The 14314-nt window shown below is 41.6% G+C and overlaps 2 protein-coding genes across 2 annotated transcripts; both read right to left on the reverse strand.

Moving 5' to 3' along the window:
* Positions 1-4829: 4829 nt before the first annotated feature.
* LOC115406094 (forkhead box protein F2-like) lies at positions 4830-7095 on the reverse strand. The gene is made up of 2 exons (XM_030115988.1): positions 6135-7095; positions 4830-5009 (listed from the first exon to the last, which is right to left on the reverse strand). The coding sequence occupies exons 1-2, from the start codon at positions 7093-7095 to the stop codon at positions 4837-4839; spliced, it is 1134 nt and encodes a 377-aa protein (XP_029971848.1). The 3' UTR covers positions 4830-4836.
* A 1493-nt stretch (positions 7096-8588) lies between these two features.
* Positions 8589-9944, reverse strand: foxq1a (forkhead box Q1a). The gene has a single exon (XM_030115223.1). It carries the CDS (start codon positions 9795-9797, stop codon positions 8973-8975), a length of 825 nt encoding a protein of 274 aa, XP_029971083.1. The 5' UTR covers positions 9798-9944; the 3' UTR covers positions 8589-8972.
* Between the last annotated feature and the right edge of the window lie 4370 nt (positions 9945-14314).

Raw genomic sequence — 14314 nt, forward strand, 5'->3', positions numbered from 1 at the left:
GGCTTCTAAGTGTATATTGGTTTGTGTGTGTGTGTGTGTGTGTGTGTGTGTGTGTGTGTGTGTGTGTGTGTGTAACAATACACGTCACTACGTATTGGATCCGTGCGTAATCATAACCCACAAATATGGAGCTTTTTCATTTTGCCAGTTTTAATTTTAGAATTATTTTTGACCACACGTGTAAAAACAGATAAATAACACACAACTTTATGCGCCACACATCAAACCAACATGTTCATTATAAAAAAACAAAAAAAAAACAAAACAAGTTATTTAGATCTGGGGGTGGAAATCGTTACTTTTAATTTTTGAAAAAGAGACATTTGAAGTTTTGTTTGTTTCTTTGTTTTCTTTAAGGAATTGATGCAGAATCAGTTCAGTTTAAGACATAGCGGATAACATGTTTGGAGAGAAAATACATTGCAACACATTGCAAACAATCACACTGATGATCATTAGATCGCAGGTGCAAATCCCGCCTCCTGAGCCAATCCATGAAGTCTTTACAGTAATAATGGAAATAATTACGCCTGCAGTAACAGAACATTGCTGTTGATATCTTGTATCAGAGGATAAAATATAGGTGATGCCTTAGCCAAATAATATTAATCAAATCATAAACAAGCATGGTAGCAAATATAGGGAATTTTGTTAAAAAAAACATTTCAAAAAGATATTTTGTGTCAAAGAGCAGCTGCTAACAGCAAAAGACTCCATCTGTGACACTGGAAACGACAGTTACAAGGAGCTGAACTTCGGGTTCAAAGTTTTTTAAACAATTAAAGTGGAAATAGTTAATCAGCAATATGGAATGAGGTTATATTGGGAAAAAAATGTAAAATTGGAGGACTGCCAACTCTTCTAAATTGGCATGTATCAAAATCCATCCAGAACTTTAGCTATGTTTTGGGTTTAAATGTTAAGCAAGTCACAGATTAATTCCAATTAAATTTAAATCTTATGACTTGGTTAAATTCTAAAGCCCAGAAATTCAACAATAGTTAAAAGGAGACTGTTGGACTAGCAGTACTAATCATAAGTTAGATGCAGTTTGATTTACTATCTCTTTTTGTCCCCTCAGGTCGACACATTTCAAATGAATGACATGAGCACTCCCAGTGGCAGTTTGGAGTATTGATCTACGTCTAAAGATGTATTTTTTTATTTCAAATTTTTTAGTCGTGCACCGCGGTGGTGCGATAATGCTTTGTAATATCATGTGACATGCAGTACATGTGACTCATGTGTAAATCCAAATATAAAGAATGAAATCGCCACTTTATGTCCAATATTCCTGATCCAGTATAGATGACTCACTCTGGCAGTAATCACTGTTGACACAGAAAAACTCCTGAGGATAAAAACTCAGTAGGCCTACCTGGGTTTTGTTTTCCCGCCACAATCCAAAATTTATTGAATTTATTGTACACATGAAGGGTGCCAAATGAAACAATTATTATTTTTAGTGGAAATGAGCGGGTGTATGGCTGCCACATAGAGGGAAGTTCCTGGTCCTGGTCCTCTGTTCTGCATGTTTGACTTATCTCCCTGCTCCAACGCACGCACGCACGCACGCACGCACGCACGCACGCACGCACACACACACACACACACACACACACACACACACACACACACACACACACACACACACACACACACACACACACACACACACACACACAATCTAATGATGCTGGTGTAGGACAAGAACCCTCCAGGATCAGGGATGGAGACTCCTGATGACAGCACCAGGGTTGGTTTTATTCCTCTTATTTCTGTTTAAACAGTAGAACTTCCATATTTTTGAAAATTATTACGTATAAACTATAAACACTTTTTTTTGTTCTTTCTTTATGATTTCAGTTTATAAGACATGAAGTCAATGAGGCAACATCTCTAAATATTAAGAGTCCGTAGTTTTTCATTTTATTTCTCTTCTCTCTTTTTTCTTCTTCACAAGAAACCATCAATACTGCAATGAAACTTTGTTTTTCATGTTTGGAATGTTTCAGCTGGTGGCGTTGTGGTCAGCACTCCGACCTCTCAGCAGGAAGGTCACCAGTCTGAGTCCAGGCAGTCAAGTCTGTCCCTGCAGTAGGGCTGAAACGATTCATCGAATAAATCGAATAATTCGATTATAAAAAAGCTTCGAATTAAATTCTGTTGCTTCGAGGATTCGTTTATTAATTGTGTGCAGTGAAACTACCGTGAAACCGCTAGCGTGTAGCGCCCGGAACTTAAGCGCAGCATGTTTCCGCACGAGAGTGTAAGAAGCAGGGACATGTCGGAGAAAGCAGATGGAGCACAGCGCGGTGAAACGACGTGAGAAATGTAGCTGCGTCAAAATACTATTAAAAACAAATGGGAACGCGCGTTCCACCAGCGACGAGACGCGGACGACGCGGAAATTGCGCGTTGTCGCGACGCGTCAGACGCGTTTTCGCGGCGCGTTGGGGCGTTGAAGAGCAGAATGAAGAAAATGCATGCGAAAAGGAGGAAGGACAACAAAGAAAACGCCAGAAAATGTCAAAAGTTTGGGACAACTTTAAACGAAAAAAAAGGGAAGAGCTCAGTGCAAAGTTGGCACTGCCAAGCTGAGCTGGCGTATTATAACAGCACCATGTGGATGCAAAAAAAAAAAAAAAAAAAAAGTGATTGTATTCTGAAATTGCTGTTTTGCACTCCTTTGAATGCACTTTTGAATTTTAGGGCAGCTGCCAGTTTAAAAAGGTGAATGTGCTGTTTTGGACTCAGCCTGAGTATTATTATTTTTGTTTGTTTTTTGCACAAGGCAGATGGCAAATTAATATCAGAAGGAATTGTTTGATAATACTGAATATTGCCTGTCGTACTTGAAGTGTTCTTTAATAATCAAAATGTGCATTTTTTTTTTATATATAATGAAGGTAAGGCCTTAGCCCTCTCTCAGGTATTTTATTTATTTTTTATTCAAATAATTTGTGAATTTAAAGTGCAATGTTCATCCTAGCAATGAATGTTCTTGTGCAGTTTAATAAATGTTACTGCAAGCATTAATAGTAGTTCATTTTTTTTGTCCGTGGTGAGTTTTATGCTTGCCAAAATGAAATAAAAAGAAATGTTTAAACTATATATATATGTATATATAAAATATATTTCATCCGATTAATCAACCAAATGAATCGATAGATTAATCGATTGCTAAAATAATCGATAGCTGCAGCCCTACCCTGCAGAGTTTGCACATTCTCTCTGTTGGCTTCAGGTTCCTCACAGTCCAAATCCAGAAAACAGGCATCTGACTATGTGCCTTTAATATATAGAGCTCAAAATCTACCAGGTTAGGATGTGAATTATAGGTTTTGTATTAGCTTGTATTTTGGTGAATTTGTTACTTGTAAGTGGCACAGACAGGAGAAATGATACCATTTCTGTCACTGTGAAAGATTCCAGTTTTTTTGCTTTTTGGAAAGCCTCCTTTATGAGTGTCAGCACTGATATATACATATCAGTTTACTCTATAACTCATAGAGCTTGATGTAAATGTCCATGAATGCAAAGGATAAAATTAGGGTGAAATCCAAGAGTTCAATAGAAAATATCCGGACTGTGCAAAACATAGGTCAGATATCTGCCATGTATCTGTTATTTGTACTGGAACACTGGTTGAAGCCTTATCAAGATCCTATATCACCAGTTTGATTGTCAGAAATGTTAATACATTTTAACCAACTTCTCCATATTTGTTTTGCATCTTATTTAAACCTTCTCAATAAACTGAGGCAGCACTATCACAAAGGACAAGAAGGACAAAAAGTTGGTGTAGAGATTCTTGTCTTTCATTCGCCACTAGATGACAGTGCAACTCAAACAAACAGGAATGAGACAGCATGAACGCTTCTGAGACCAAAAAGACATAACTCCAGATCTGAGAGTGCTTTTAGGATTTTTTTTCTTTAGTAATGAATAATAACAACAATCCTTTATCAAAAACAACAATCAAAATTACTCAACTTGACTGAAGAATAAAAATCTGTAAATCCCACTGAAATGATTCTCAGACAAAAAAAACCCACACTTTTTTCAAGATATTTTTTAATAACAGAAGTAATTTTAAAAAACAGAATAATTTTGATTTTAATTGAAACCTGAACACGTGAAGTTTACTGGCTCCTAAAGAGAAGATTGATCACAACTAACCGGACAACTGTGGATGATCTATAAAGTCCTCTGAAATGTAGGCGTAAACCTTCATAATGAAATGTGCCGCGCCTGCTTTAAAAACTATATATTTAAATTAAGGACAATGAACAAATGGACAATTCTAACTTTATTTTAGATAAACAAACAGTCATTGTAGGAAATCGTTTTTTGTTTTGTTTTGTTTTTGATGTGAATCATCATTCAAATCTGTCACCTTGTGAACATGATGAGCTTCAAAAAAAAAAAAAAAGAAAAAAGAAAATCAAAATGAAATAAAATAAGACCAATACTTCTGTCAGAGGAACTTACTCAGTCTATACAAAGAAACATTTATTGGCAAATACCTCCAAATGATCTGATCGAAATAAATCCTTAATGTCTAACATGTCTTGCACTAAATCAGAAACAGTTTTAATAAAAAACAAAACAAAGTGCATGAATATACTTTGTTTGGGACTTTTTTTTTTTCAGTCAGAAGTAGTGATTGTCTATCCATGCGTGTCAGTCGTGTACAGTTCCAAAAAAAGTGTTCCTTCCTTATTATAGTGAAAGTTCAAATAAAACGATTCTTTACTTTAAAAACTGAGTTTTGCAGAATAACGCCATCCAGATGCTGGTCGGTCTGGTAGGTCTGTCTTCGACTCCTCCTGGTCACATTACGCACGGCTTTACGTCCTGATAGACACTTTGGTGGTGGTGATGGAGCTGGTGATAGTAAGACCCTCCGCTGCCCGGGTGGAGGGAAGAGATCCCGTTCAGGTTTAGAACGAACTCCTTTCTGTCGCACACAGGAGCTGAATGGCCGGAATATCGAGACAATCCCACTGTCAACAAACAGGACACAAGAGGTCAGGTCATCACAGGCGCGCCGGAGCTGTTTCACTCAAACTTCGCTCAAATCACGCAGTTTTCAGACAACAGGGGCTAATAAAAAAATATCTTAATGCCACATTATAATATATTTGCTATTTATCAGTCAAAGAAACCTGTTATTAATCTTTTAAAATCGATTCCATCAGAAAATCATAAGCGAACTTTTACGCATTGAAAGATGTTGGAAAGCACGCAGTTGGTGCAAACGGGTTGACAATTTTAAATTAAAATCTGCTGTATGAAAACATAACACTGAGAAGCGCATCATAAAAAATCTTTAATATTTTTAATTAAAAAAATGAGTCAAAACGGTGGATGTTGTAGTTGTTTACAGATTAACATCTGACGCAAATTTCACTATCAATTTTGGAAAAATATTAAATGAAGCACCGTCATCCAGCATTGTCATTTCGTTTTGTATTTCAGATTCTTTTTAACTCAATGGAGTTTGGATCAGAGATGAAAAATTAAAAAATAAATCAAACGACAAAGGGTTTATCAATACTCAATGTAAAAAAAAAACCCTGAAAAATAATAAACTAACAAAACAGTTATGATACGTTGTTTATGGAAATGTTCCTCTTTTTTTTTTTTTTTTTTTTGTTCTTGTTCTGTTCCGTTGTTTATTGCACAGTTTTACCTTCTGTCTTTGGAACAGAGGCCTGAAACATTTTTTAGACTATAGTCAGTGTATATGAAATTTAAATCGAGGACAGAGAGTTCTCTGGGGAAAAAAATCATTACATACTTTTTGCAAAATTTAACAATGCACGATGCATAATTTAAAAATACAAAACATTTTCCTTGTTAAACTCGATTTTCTTTGCTTTCGCGTCGTCAGGAAGATTAGATGAGAATAAACAATCCGTTCAGGCCGTAGTCAAATACGAATCTATCCGAGCCTTTATCTTTTTTCATATTTATTTGATATTTATTCATGTATTAATTACTTATTTATTATTGGATTATTTACCATGTTATGTACCAAATTACGCGCAGTGCTATAGCGCTGTGGCCTCTGTGCCTCATATGTCATTATGCACTTTATCTTTCTGATGTGTTTGGGTCCACTCTACCTGAAATGTCAGACGAATCTCGCGCATTGTGGTGCAGGTAGCCCTGATCCAGAGAGTAGGACGACATCCCCGTGTGCACCGCGGAGGAGTTGGGGCTGCTCGACGCCAGAGACTGCTGCTTGATGTAGGAAGACACACCAGGTGCGCTCCAGTGGGAGGCCGCATTTGCATAAGGAGACTGACAGTCCAGAGCGCCTACCATGGCCGGGGAGGACTGCAGGGGGCTGCTGCGGCTGTCCGCACAATAGTCCGCGTTGGAAGCCACCTGACACGGGGCCATATACGGTGACCCGGAGTTTGATGACATGTGGGGGACGTGGTGTCCTCCGCCGAGTCCTTCAAACCCTCCCGGAACCGCGTTGCCCATTAAATCTAAGTTGTAGCTGTTGTGACACCCTAAAGAGCCCGAGGAGGACTGGAAGTCAAAGTTCTGCGGCAGCATTGGCGCACCGAAGCCGATGCCATTCATCATCCTGTACATTGGTTTTAAAGCCTGACATTTCCGACGGAAGCCGCGCGGCCTGCGGCGAAAGGAGCCCTCCTCGAACATGAACTCACTGCCCGGGTCGATGGTCCAGTAGTGCCCCTTCCCCGGTCTGCCCAGACCTTTGGGCAGTTTAATAAAACACTCGTTCAGAGACAGGTTGTGTCTGACTGAGTTCTTCCATCCCTGGTAGGAGCCCCTGAAAAAGGGGAACCGTGCCTGCAGGAACTGATAGATCTCGCTGAGAGTGAGCCTTTTGGTCGGAGAGCTTTGTATTGCCATGACAATCAGTGCAATATAGGAGTAGGGGGGCTTTTCGGGGCGCCTCAGGCCGGAGTTCCCCCTTTTCCCTTTGGCTGGCGCGTGCTGCGCGCTCTCCATCACCGGCTGTGCGCTCAGAGATGCACTTGGAGCAGCTGGACTGGAGCTCATTGGGTTTGAAGCGTCCAAATGCTGCTGGGAGATTTCAGTTGTCATGGCTGTGGCCCCCTTTTCTCTTCCTTCACTGTTGGATCTGCGGAACAAGTGAGCACGCCGTGCGCTTTGAGAGATCCACCGATTGAGTATTTAAAGCCGAGGGTCCCGTTGCGATGCTGTGCAGGGTCGCGACCGTGAAAATCAAGAAACACCAGCCGCTGTTCCTCCTTCCTCTCTCTGTCCATCGCTGGCAATTCTCCCATAAGAGAGGGGAAACAATGCTCCGCGACTGTGCTTGCGCATATCCACCGCCAAACACAACTCGACCACCTATCAGTTGTTAAATCTCTCTCTGCCCCTCTATCCCCCAAGATCCCTCCAAGAAATCACCAGGAACGAGGCTGCGCCCTCCCCATCTGGCCAGGGTCCAGACTAGAAGCCGGACGCAGCGCGGTGGAGTAAGACAAATCTCCTCCCACGGCTCACTCTCCAAAACACCTCAGTCCACATTTGACAGGCGCGCGCTTTGCCGGGGCGCAGCGGACAGGGGACGACAAATCAAGTTGCCCAGTTTGAACGGGGCGTCCACTTCGACCTCACGCGCACCGCAAACAATGACGTTACCTGTCAGCCCGCTTTGGGTCGTTAAAGTTGTACAGGAGGACTTCTGAGGTCCTGATTTGTTTGGGATCTGCTGGGGGCTCTGACATGAGAGGAAGCATGCTTTTTCCATCAGAGCGTGCCAACATACCACACACAGCGCGCCAGTGTCAGTTTACCCCTAAGAGCCTGGATTACATCTCTGGAGAAATGCTTTTATTTTAAAATCTAACAAAGGTCCTCAGATCGACAATGATAATAAATGAAAATGATTTTTTTTGTATTATTATTTCAACGATTTCCCCGTATAGCAAAGTCGAAACAAAGTCTGCAGACAATATCAGCAAAATGAAACTAATCGCCCCGCTGCGTTCAGGATGCACAGCTGCTTCAAAGGAAATTTACTTTCTACGCTCAGAAGAATGGGCTTGCATGGAAGACATTTCTTCCCAGTTTGTGCAGGATGCTCTATTTGTGTCAACTTTTCCTGCGCATGTCTGAGGCTACAGCTATTTGGGTCAGACAGAAAATATAAATACTGGACGCCTCCATCCTGAAGCAGCTTCAGGAAGACTGAAAAAAAAAGTCAGTATGCTATATGTCAGTTTATTTTTGGTAACACAAATTATTCAGCAAATAAAGAAGCTGATAAGTATTATTTATTCGAATTCTAAATATCATTATTATCCAATTATTTTGTCATTTCGTTATTCTGTCCAGTGCGGGCCTATACACGCCTGGTGGGAAGTATTGAAGGATTGTTCTTTTTTTTTTTTTTTCAAACCTGTGAAGGAGGCTCTTAATGCACTTGCAGCCAATCCCGTACAGCGCTTTCAAAAAAGTTTCTGCAAGGTGGAGTCACGCACACACACGCCCCAACACACATAACCACACTGGCACTTAACAGGTGTTCGTGTTGTCAAACAGGTGTCAGTCTTTATTTGGCTTCACGACCATCGTTGACTGCTCTGTAATTCGAGTGCAGCAAACGGAAAACGCACGGACACGAGTTAATTCATTTTTTTTTTTTTTATTAAGGTTTGACAGAAAGGGGAACAGAAACAGTCAAAGTGCACATTTTAACACTTTTCTTAAACAAATGGAGTGAATAGTCTTTTTCAGTAACACATAGGACAACTGAAAATTAAATAACATTTTTAAAAGTTTACAAAAATAACGTGAAAACACCATGTCACCACAATAATGCCGCATCCATTTCAGTCCCAAATAATAATAATAATAATAAAAAGTTAAAGATTTACGGTCTTTGGTGTTTGTTCTGTAAATCCAGAGCTCAAAAGCGAACTTCTCAGCACTCAATACAACAGAGTCTGCTTTCATGTGTGGTAATGCGCGTGCAGCCGACTCGCATACATGTTGGGCACGTGCGCCACGGCCGCGTCCACGTGGTAGGGCGCCTTAACGTATGGAAATGAGGCAGGTGTGTTGGAATGATTCATCATCAGCGCGCCGTAGCGCGTCCAGGTGAAGGCGGGCACCGCGGGCAGCGCGTCTCTGTGCGAGTCTCTCTTGAACGGCGTGCTGAGGATACTGTCAATGGCGAACGAGCTGGTGAACTTGGGGCAGGAGTCCGTGCCGGTGGCCGGGCCAGGCTGGTGGAGCCTCTGCGGCTCCTCAGACATCCCCTCCTCCTTGCCGAACTTTTTGTTAATGCGCTTTCTCCTCCGCCTGAAGACTCCATCCGCAAACGTGTACTCGCTGTGAGGATTGAGCATCCAGTAATTGTCCTTTCCCCAAGGTCTGGAGGGGTCCCGGAGCACTTTGAGAAAGCAGTCATTTAGGGACAAGTTGTGTCGCACGGAGTTCCTCCAGCCGGTGTAGCTGCCTCTGAAGAAAGGGAACTTCTTCATCAGATAGTCGTTGATTTCGGCCAGCGTCAGGCGCCCGGAGGGGGAGTCCCGGATGGCCATGGCGATGAGAGCGATGTAAGAAAACGGGGGCTTCGGTCTCCGTGTGTAGGGCTTGGACTTGCTGCTTCCGCACGGGGTAACAGGTGAAGGGCTGTGCGCCACGCAGTCCCCATCCGAGCCCAGCTCCTCCTCGGCGCAGAGAGGAGAGCGCGCGTTCCCCTCCGCATCACTGGACACCTCCAAATGCTTCGTGGTGTCATAGTGGCTCCCGCACAACACCTCCAGCTTCATGCCTGAAGTGATGCTGTGTACGATCTTGAAGAATTCCAAAACACTTGTGTGCGTAAAAGTCCGGAGCTCTGTGTGCGTCAAGACGCAAAGTGCCTTGATCTGTATTCAAAGACGCGTGTCTCGTCGATCATACCTGCCAGAGCAGTGAAGCCCGTCTCACCTATAGCCTGAGCGAGCTGCAGTTTATAGCCTCCTCACCTCAGCACCAGCCCAACAGGGCGGAGCTTCCCAGAGATCTGGAGCATCAAAACATCTTCATCATCGGTCGCATGACAGTCTATAAAACACAATTAGAATCATAAAACCTCAGTCGAGATTATATAATATATATTTTTTGCTGTTCTTTATTTTATTTTAGAACGTAGTGAGATATAAATTCTCCAAGATATACACAACAGCGCGGCTTTGTCCCTCTCACCTGTGAAATGCGACCTGCCACACCTGGACTGTTTCACCTGAGACAACCAGGGGGCGTCTCACTCCTTTGTATCTGAAGGTGCGGTTCGTGCAGGTACAGGTTTGCATGCCAATTTGAGGAACCACTGTAATCACAAACTGTCCTTTTCTGTATAGACTTTTTAAATAGTTTAATTATCCTTGAAAAAATAATGGAAAAAAAATGCTTATTTGCTTTTCTAAAGTGAGTAAAAAAAACGGAAAGAGGCCTCTGTGAGTGTAGAGATGGATTTATTTTAATGAGTGTACAAGTCGGCATCTTTCAAAGCTCCCTGGTCAGGTGTGAATTTCAGAAGTTAGCCCAATAAATGTGTGTTCGTCCTACAAATTACTTGTTGTGATTTATTTCCCTCCTGAGTCTACCGCCTGGGGGGTTTGAGATGGCCTCTTGTGATTTGATTCCAAGGAAACAGTAGTAGAGTTATGACAACAAGCCCATCAGGTGAGCAGACCAATTGAAGTCGGAACTCTGTGTAATGCCTTTTAATTGCTTATGGCGGTGCTTCATTTTTAATTGGCCTTCCTCATGAGTGGATCCCCTCCCATTGCTTTTCTCGAGGTTTTGTTGAACTCAGTGACCTTTACCTCCTGCAGACAAACCCAGCTTCTGGTTGAGCTGCATCAATGTCACTCAACAGTTAAATGTAAAAATAATCTCCCCGCTGAACCACCTGGAAAGCGAGGCTGACATCCCTCCCGTGTCTCCGTGCCAAGAGCCAAGTGGTTCGACTTCTGTTTACACGGACGGGAGTTTTCAGAGTGTTTTGCGTGTATAGGTTACACATGTTTGTGCGAGGTGTGAATGTTTTGATTTTCAGATAATAATCTGTTTGCGCCGAGTGTGGCACTGAATCTGTGGTGAAGTCACTGTTTTGAATGGTGGCATGTCAAGGACGGATTCCTCTAAAGCTAACCACACAATGACAAGAGCTCAAATACCACATATTCATTCAGTTCACTGCATGTAGCTGCTTGTGAGGCCATTCTGCGTGTGTGTGTGTGTGAGTTCTCGTGTACATCGTGACCTGCTTAATAACAGCTTATATGCTCTGTTACAGAGCTTCAGGTTGCATCATCCAAAGTAAAAATAAAGTATAACAGCCTCGAGGAGTGGCGTCAAGCTGAGGATTTTCTGGATAGTATTATTATTCCATCACTTTAGAGGATTTATTTATCCATCTATATGTGTGCGAGAAAAGTATATTTGATGAAATAAGGGTTTTTTAGAGGGGAGTGTTCATTTTATGGCACAGCAAGCAGGTATACTCATGGCTAGGGTTGGGAATGAGGTATTTTAAAGTACTTTAAAGTCCTTCTTTTGAAAATATTGGGCGAGGATCTGATTACTGTAATGGAATCAATAAAGCAGCTCTAATTATTGAAGTTCAACTGAGCTACTTATTCATTAACTTTGTTGTTTATGCAATCAAGTCGGTGACCAGCAGAGCTGCCGTCTCTTTGTCCGTTCACTGTGCCGCCTGTTAATGATGGCTGAAGTTGTCTTAACTGTTGCACTAATCTGCTGTCTTTAATGGCGGAGGAGCAGCTCAGTAACCCTGAACTACGTCCCAGTGACAACAGCATGAAGAATGTCTGACTGCGCTAATTAAAGACAACTCTACTTTCTTTTTTCACTTTTATTTTCAGTGTTAATTAAAGTAGATTGCCCTTTTTTTCTACACCACTAACTGCAGTCATGTAAACTGGCAATCTTCATTAACTCCCAAAACACAGTTTTGAGGAAAAAATATGAATTGTGGATGCTTATGTTGAATATTTTAAACAGAGAGAAACAGTTTTATCAACAGTTTCATCTCATCGATCCACTGTTGTAAAATTTATGAGCACATTATAGTCGAATGTAACTCGTTCCAACAGATGGCAGATCAGATGATATCTTTCAGTTTTCATTAGTTCTCGGTTCAACATACCTGAAAGCTATTTAAATTAAATAAAGGCTCCGTTCCAACAGGATAATGGCAGAAATATGTTTGAAGCGAAGCCCTGATTCACTTATCCTTGTTTCTCGGCACATTAAAAGTGACTTTTAGATTTGAGATGGTGGGTTTGGTGCCGTCATTGATGTCGTCCTTGAAGTATCGCCTGTCGGCGCGCTGGGAAACGCAGCTCTGTGACGGCTGTACATGCAGCTGAGAGATACACTGGCACTGGCTCCACTTCTTAAGAATTCAAGAATCCCATACACATTTTGAAATAATAAACCATATCCCTCACTTCGTGCGCGCACACAGCTGCGTGACAAGTCATTTACTGTTCGGTGTAGAACGCTCATAACATAACGGAGCTCTGCTCTCACTCAGTCGGTTTATTCCACAGTTCTCGTGTAAGCTCCGAGCTCAAGTCAATCAGTCCTTCTCGTTCTGGAAAAGAAGTGGAAGAAACACAGTCACAGCCCCAAGACTCCCAATAAGTTCCTTCTGTCTGACTGTTTGTGAGGAAAAATGATTTTCCAGTCATTTGTTGGCGTATGAAGGAATATAAATATCCTTAGTCAATTGCAGGTGTGAAGAACAAAGCAGTGGCTCAAAAACAGGCCGAGGCGTTGGTGAGACCAACAGCTGTGGAAAACAGTCTCATTCTGGTCATGCTAACAACCATTTGACGAGGCAAAGATTAGAAGAGATCACAGGCACGGAAAGCAGAGATGTGACAAAGTTTCTTCTACACTTTTTTTGCAGTAAAATAAGTCTGTGTGAAGGATCCAGTGAATGAACATGTGGCATTCCTGACACATCTGACAATCTCTCAGGTCTCTTTCACCTGAATATGTTCAATTTTGATGCCAACTATTTCTATATGCTTGCTACTGAATGGTGGCCTTGTTACTGTTGTCATGCAAACAGAAAATGAACGCAAAATAATATGGAGTGACTGAATATTTGTGAAGACTGTTGGCGATCCAGGCTTTAGGGATGTTTCACTTCGCTGCGCCTCTCCTTCATCAATTCAGTGAGTGACGCCAAACTGGAGCTGATTGTAAAAATCCAACAGTTGAAACAGAAATTATAAAAAAGGTTAGACTTTTTATCTTTTCACTTTATCGGAAGGTGTGTGTGACACATGTACACGTGCATGTGTACAGCATTTTATCTATCAACTGAGTTTGTTAAGACGTTTTCCAAAATAAAACTAAAGAAGATATGCCAAAGGCCACACTGCTCCCTCCCCACGATGAAAACATCACTCACTTAACAAGTCTGTTTATCGGCCCTTCAGTGTGGAGTTTGCATGTTCACCCCTGGGGCTCAAAGCATGTGCTTAAGGTCAACCAGTCAATCTAAGTTGCACTACAGTGAGTGTCATTGTCTGACTCTGTGTTTGACGGATCCTGCAACCGTCAGTCAAATAGTAAAGAAGATGCATGGAAGACGTGTCGATGTGGACAAACTTTAATAACCAAATGAATGATTTATTAGCTTAAGGAGACATAATTTGGCATCAAAACATTTATTTTATTTTATTTTATTTTTTTTTTTGCCCTGTCATGAAACCTTTTGAGATTTGCAATACAGACTGAAGTGAACACGCTCAGGGAATACAGCATGCGGGGAACTGTAACTTGTTCTCTGCAACATCTTTAATCTTTAAATGTGAGTCAACATTTAAACAGGTCAGTTTATCATGCAGCTCATTCGTATCTGTGCAACTATAATCCATCATCTTTTTGTCACCGCTTGAGCACATTTAGGACAAATGATGATGCATTTTGTAAAATAAAAGAAAGTATTTAAACCTCTCGGAGTATTTCAGTAATGTAAACCGTTGCAGCAAATTCCACGAGATGTCTAAAAATAACCCTGCCGAGATGTCAGACTGACAAAGCTTGAGTTTGCATAACTCCCACTGAAGGTTCCGTGTCTGTCTGTCTATACAAACACAAAGCTTCGCGTGCAAAGCTTCAGATTATTGGAGATGTTTTGCAGACGATTGAACTCCTGAGAGGAGCGCAGACCTGGGAAGCCTCAAGGCTGCCGTATCCACTCGCTGAAAATACGCTTAGAATTACATGTTGATTCTAGGCATTCTTTTACACTATTTAT

The sequence above is a fragment of the Salarias fasciatus genome, chromosome 18 (genome assembly GCF_902148845.1).
Source record: "Salarias fasciatus chromosome 18, fSalaFa1.1, whole genome shotgun sequence".
Classification (NCBI taxonomy): domain Eukaryota; kingdom Metazoa; phylum Chordata; class Actinopteri; order Blenniiformes; family Blenniidae; genus Salarias; species Salarias fasciatus.